This window comes from Blennius ocellaris (assembly GCF_963422515.1).
Source record: "Blennius ocellaris genome assembly, chromosome: 4".
Taxonomy (NCBI): domain Eukaryota; kingdom Metazoa; phylum Chordata; class Actinopteri; order Blenniiformes; family Blenniidae; genus Blennius; species Blennius ocellaris.
Window position 1 is genome coordinate 3,283,126 of NC_137653.1, and position 6,222 is coordinate 3,289,347.

Consider the following 6,222-nt stretch of genomic DNA (forward strand, 5'->3'; position numbering starts at 1 on the left):
GTCGGTTTCACTGCAGATGGTCTTTAAAAGAGAAATGTGCAATAGCTATCCTGATCTGCTTTTACACAAGAAATGGGAAAGACTCATCATGTCACACGTGATCAGCGATGTTTACGATCGACAGTTATCCGTTTCATAAATCTGCTGCGGAAAATATACAATGTGAAATTAAATGAATGTAGTTTTAAATTGTTTTTAAAGGTGCGGTATGTGATACTTACTGATTGCACTCCTGTGCATTAGGTGGCAGTACTGAGCAGCATTCCCAGTTGTTTTTCTTTCTTCTTTTTTTTTACTCAGTATTGTCTCTTTGGACTGAATAGAAGCAAAATGCTAGACGTACAAGACTGGACAGGCTGAGGCTGGTTAGCGTGACAATCTGCCTTGTCATACCGCTTTCTACCACAAGGTGGTACGGCGAGTTGCTTTGACACTTTCTACTGCCGCCAAGGGCACAAACCTTACGTAGGACAGACATACTGTACCTTTAAAGGACGTGAGGTCCTGTTTTCTCGCTCTTGAGATCCACGAAGGAGAAAAGGATGTTTGTTGTGGTTGGTTTTTATTTCTTGACGACGCCGTGTTCTGCATGTTTAGTGTGTGACGCCGTGGAGGTGCGACGCCTTGTTTCTGTACATATCGGGGAGCTGTATCCTCCATGTAACGACCACGCTGGTTTTTCAATATCACTTTGTTAACGTGACTAATAAAAGTTTCTGTTTTTGCTGTTGTTTTTAATCCTGTGGGATGATCTTTTTTTTTAAATTCAATACAGACACACACGCCTTATCGTTTATATTCAAACCATTGATTGTGTCGTCCACATGGTACTTTTTATGTCGTTTTTAATTCACTTGTCTCGGTTGATCACGTCTGTAGCCTGTCACTCATCTGTTCCTCTCCTCCCGTAATGTTTCTTAAGTTGCCCCGGCTTCCTTCTTTTCTATTTCTGTTCTTTCAGCCAGTAAAAATCAATGTGATTTACTTGGATTTCTTTTTTTCTTTAACTGAATAAACATCAGAAATTCAGATTGAGATCATCGTAAGATTTTAAACAGGCTGCTGTGTTTTAAGTTTTCAGGTTTTTTACGAGACATCTGTATTGATGGTGACTAAAAACGCAAGGATGGAAACTTTTATTCATTCTAGTGCAAAATAAACTGAAACTTTTTTTTTTCTTTATCTGAAGGGAAGCACACACACGAAGGATTTCTGCATCATATTTATTGTTTCTTGAACACTCGGTGGGGGAGAAAACAAACTTTTTCTTCCAGTAACGCAGGAAAAATCTAAAGTGGGAGAAAATAAAGGCGAGTCGGAGGAGCAGAGCGACGGCTGGAGGTTTCTACATGAACATGTCGTCGTATCCCGGAGGAGGCATGTGGTCTGGATCCGGCCTGCACACACACACACACACACACACACACACACCAAAAACATAACATCAATATCTATAGATATACAGATAAACATCTATCTGGAATTTTTGATTTTTCAATAATATTTGTTCGGCTGTGAAATTATTTTGTGTGTGTGTGTGTGTGTGTGTGTGTGTGTGTCTGACCCTGGTCTATGACGTCCGACGGGTCCAAACGGGTCGAAGCGAGCCCCCGGGGGGACGGCTCCCGGAGGAAGGATGTCCGGGATGCCGCTGGACGGGTTGAAGCCGGAGCGAGGATACCCTGATCTCAGAGGGTCCACGATCATCCCCCCACCACCCCGAGACCTGAGGAGGAGGAGGAGGAAGAAGAAGAGGAAGAGGAGGAGGAGGTCAAACCGCAGTGTCGTGGACTTGTGGAGGTAAACAAGAAGGAGCTGAGCGAAGAAAGTAACACCCTTTACTCGCTCAGAACTGTCTTCTGCTTCTTCTGGGGTATGAATTGGCCTAAAGGCTCCGTTCACGTGAAAACACAACATTTTTGTCCATTTACACAACTGCCACACTCCCAAGGCGGAACTTTTTGAAAACCCTCAGACTGCTTTTCCCACTTGACGTAAAAACAAGACCGCATCCTCAAACAGAAGGTTGAATATGATAATTATTCCAAAACATTTTTTTTTTTTTAAAAAGCACCGAAATATTAAAAGGACAAAAACTCAAACAGGTGAAATAAAATGCAAATTTATAGCTGAGCAAACCCTAAAGCAAAAAAAAAACTAAACTAAACGCCACAAATACAAACACAAAATGATCAAGGCAGCTTTACAGATGTTTTTTTTAGGAAACTATCAGCAGATAATAGTGAAAATATATTCTATATTTATGAAAAGTACAGACTTGAGTGTTTTGTTTGCGTCGCTCGCATGTTGGATGTTAAAACCTCACATTCAGCTCTCAGAGGGAGTCTGGACCAGATCCTGTAATCACGTGTGTGTGTGTGTGTGTGTGCGCGCTCATCCCCCAAAAATCCCAGATTAAAAGGGAAACCACAAACGCACGCATACACACACACACAAGAAAATGATTTCCATAAAAACGATTACAGGGGATTTATCAGGAGGAAACAAACTCACCCGAAGGGATCCAGATCTGCTCCTCCTGCAGCGAAGGGGGGCTCCATGGGGTCCGGCCTGGGAAAACACACACACACACACACACACACACACACACACACACACACACACACACACACACACACACACACACACACCAGAAAATCTGAGTATTTTCCTGTTTTTCAGCCCAAATGTTAATTCTCAGTGTAACAAACCATGTACTTTCACGTCTTTTTAGATTGTGAGACAAATAACTACTTTTCCTGAATGTGAAATTGCATAAAAAGGTCAAAAGACAAACATCATGTTTAAAATAATGACGACAAACAAGCAAAAGGAACTTCAAAGATGCAAAACAGACTTAAGAGATTCCAAACAAACCGTGGCACAGATGTAACAACGCAAAATGGAATTGAACACATAAAGATGCGAAGAGACCAAATTAGAAATTTTTTACACGACAGCTTTTCAAAGTGGAAACGCTTTGTTTCGCCTTTTCCCTTCAGAAGTTTCACGTTTAACGGGAAGGTCTGAAAATAATGTCCGTTTATATGGAAATGACAGAAACAATAAAACGGTGCAGTTTTGATGTTGGGCCACTAGTGGGCACTGTTGTTTTGTTTTCAGTAATGAAACCACATGCACAGAATATTATGCGAGAATCATTAACAATGAAAGCGTCGTATAAACTGAGCATGAATCAAAAACACAAAGGATACTCTAGCCCCAAAAGATGAAATAAAAGCAGAGCAGAGCAAAGTAACGAGATGAAGTGACACTAAATAAATACATTTATGAGAAAAACAAGGCGTTAAAATAAAATTGTGCAAAAAGAACAAGCATGAGGTGCAAAATAAACTGTGAAAAAGTAGTAAACTCACCGCGAGCTTCAAAATCGCGGAAGACAAAGTGAATTTTTATTCAATTGTCGAAGAAAGAAAGAAAAAAAAATGCTCATTTTGAAGCTTTTCATGTTTGAAAGAATCTGTTTGAAAATACAAAATTCAACCTTCAGCTGCTCCTCACATCCATCCACCAAATCTGTTTTTTTTTTCTCCTACGTTTCCCTTTTTGTGTCGTGCTTTGCTTTGTTTTTCACCAGTAACACCCCCCCACCCCCGCCCTCCACCCCCCTCTCTGCCCCCCTCTCCCTCTCTCCCGGGACGAGGTGACAGCAGCCAGGTCGATAAAGTGCTGACATCACCTCGCATCTCATCTGATCGGGTCACGGCTAATAGGACGAGGGGAGGAGGGGGGGGTCACAGTTCTGTGTGGAACAGGAAAGAAGCCTTCACAGGAATATATTCCTCAAAACACCAACAAATCCATCTCATATCAGGACCGACGTGTTTATTAATCCACATAAAGACAGACTGAGGAACTCTTAAATAATAAAAACGGCATATTTTTCTGAACTCAAATGCAGTTTAGTCTGATTCACACGACTTCATCTACCGACTCAGTTCTGCTGATTTCTCACTTCGAGGAACTGACGCCCCGTTTCCATGACAATGTTTTCATGCGTGTAAACAGGGAGGGGGGGGGGTGGGGGGTCTTCCTGAAGTCGAACCCGAATCCAAACGTCCTCTGAGGAGGGTGAAGGACAGACAGACACAGAGCGGTGCGACCACCAACCAGTGAGGCTGCCGAGGATTCCTGCTGGGGATCCGGAGCGGGTCGTTGTCCTCCGCCGCCCCCCTCCTCCTCCTCCTCTGCTCCTCCTCCTCCTCCTCGTCTCTGCGACTCCTCGTCTCCGCCCGCTGTCCCGCCGCCTTGTCCCGGGCGGGCAGCAGCTGCTTCCTCACCGCCTCCGACAGCCCGTCCGCGTCCTTGAAGGCTCTGCCGGGGACAGACGGCCGTCAGACTTCACCACGTTTCACCTTGTCCGATTCAGTCACGTTCCGTCTTCCTCCTTCCTCCCGCCGGTCTCAGCCTCACAGCTTCCCCCTGAAGCTCTCATGCGGGTAAAGCAAGAAGGAAACGCACACCAACCTGTCGAAGGTGCGCAGCTGGTCGCCGTCCACGTGATCGCCGATGTCCACCATCAGGTCTGAGACCTGCTGCGTGCTGCAGTTCTACACAAAAACATCAACAAACGTCAGGTACAATTTGTTGGTGTTGGGTTATTTTTTGGTAACAAGCCACCAATCGGTGCAGGGGCATTATAAACCGTCCTTTAAATGTTTGACACTTAAACCTGAGCTGATCCCTGGCCACTCTTTCTCATGCATCAAGAAGTCCCAGGAGAATGTGACCTATAGTCATCGACAGAGGAACTATTTACTTCTGGGTGTTTTCACTCTGCTCTCATCAGCTCTAGAAAAGCTGAGTTCTCCACGAGGGACGAGGAAGTAAAGCAACAATTTAAATGTGTGTCTGTAACGATGGGACAGGACAATGTCCATGTCCTGCTGTGGAGGTCCCCACCACCAGGTTGAAGATCAAGGTGGAGTCCACAGAGATGGCCTTCAGCAGGAAGTTGGTGTCAGAGTTGCTTTTGTATCTCAAGCTGTAGAGCTCCTTGTTGCTGCTCCAGTCGGCGGGCAGCAGCTCGGACTTCTTATCGGAGCTGCGAGGCTGGAGGACAGAGAGGACGGTCGGTTAAACACCGGGATGGGGGGACAGCAGGTAGGGGGACAGACAGGGACCCATGTCCCCACGGCCACAGCTAGCTTGCTGAACATGACGGGACACTTTTGCCCCCCCCAAACTCGAGCAAACACATTCCGAATCCACGTGTCAGACTTTCACACTCCTTTAATTTGATGTCAGACCCTCTCTGGAGGCCAATTCGACAAGCTAGCCGAGCTAACGGCGACTTCGCCTGTGCAGCATTCCCTTCGAAGAAACGCCGATTTAAGACATTTCCCTACACAGTTCAAGTAGACAAACTTAAAACCCAACACAAGATGGGTTTCCTAGAAGTTTAAAGCGCCTTCTTCAATTCGGCGTATAAGGGATTCCCTGACGCGTGTACGTCGAAGGCGTAGTTTTTGTCATTTTGTTATGTGTGCTTCGTACGTTGCGTACTGCGACGGTAACAACGCACCTCATCCCCGGAGCCGACGCACCGGAAGCCGCTCTTGATCATCTCCCAGTGGACCAGACACACCACGGCGTCCTGCGGGCAGGAGATGCCGCCTGCCACGCAGGTGTACAACACCTCCAGCCCGGCCATGTTCGCGCTCAGAGCTCCGGCATCAACAACACAAGCGGACAGGAAGAGAAAGCGAAACCGAAGTCCGGGCGGAAGTTCAGCGGAAATGGGTCAGTGACGGGGCGGAAGTCTCCGAAGCAGTACTTTCAAAGTAAAGTTAACTTTCCTTTAATTCTGCAAGTAGACGTATGTTCACTGATATTTTTTATATCTGTAGAGATGTTGCGCTATTTTTTGTAGTTTCTTTAGTCATTTGTATGTTGTGATGGTAGTGGGTGTTGAAATAACTAAAAATGTTGCTTGTAATCTAATGTAGTTACTGTTAAAAGCAGGTAGTCGGTAAAATAACTAAGTTACGTTTCAAAGGAGTAACTAGTAATAATCATATTGCTTTTTCGAGGTAGCTGTAGCAGCACTGCTGACGACACATTGTCATGTTTTAATCTTAAGCAACTTGCTTATAAATGAGCTGCTTTTACATTTATTGATTTTTACATACATTTTCTTGTTCTTCCCTTTTGGGCAGCTTTCTTATCCATCTTATCTTCATCTACCTTTAACTAATTGTG

At 44.9% G+C, this 6,222-nt stretch overlaps 1 protein-coding gene across 1 annotated transcript; it reads right to left on the reverse strand.

The window, feature by feature from the left end:
• Window positions 1–1,217: 1,217 nt before the first annotated feature.
• psmf1 (proteasome inhibitor subunit 1) lies at window positions 1,218–5,739 on the reverse strand. Its single transcript, XM_080494848.1, has 7 exons — window positions 5,546–5,739; window positions 4,924–5,073; window positions 4,489–4,571; window positions 4,132–4,335; window positions 2,515–2,571; window positions 1,565–1,726; window positions 1,218–1,397 (listed from the first exon to the last, which is right to left on the reverse strand). Exons 1-7 carry the CDS (start codon window positions 5,672–5,674, stop codon window positions 1,346–1,348), a joined length of 837 nt encoding a protein of 278 aa, XP_080350974.1. The 5' UTR covers window positions 5,675–5,739; the 3' UTR covers window positions 1,218–1,345.
• Between the last annotated feature and the right edge of the window lie 483 nt (window positions 5,740–6,222).

Bases quoted from the DNA above. Each gene is read 5' to 3' on its own strand.
- psmf1 (XM_080494848.1), bottom strand. From the start codon at position 5,674: ATGGCCGGGCTGGAGGTGTTGTACACCTGCGTGGCAGGCGGCATCTCC. The intron at 4,336-4,488 runs GTTGGTGTGCGT...TGTCCCCGGCAG, and splicing joins CAGCTGCGCACCTTCGACAG to AGCCTTCAAGGACGCGGACG. The intron at 2,572-4,131 runs GTTGGTGGTCGC...GTGTTTTCCCAG, and splicing joins AATCCTCGGCAGCCTCACTG to GCCGGACCCCATGGAGCCCC.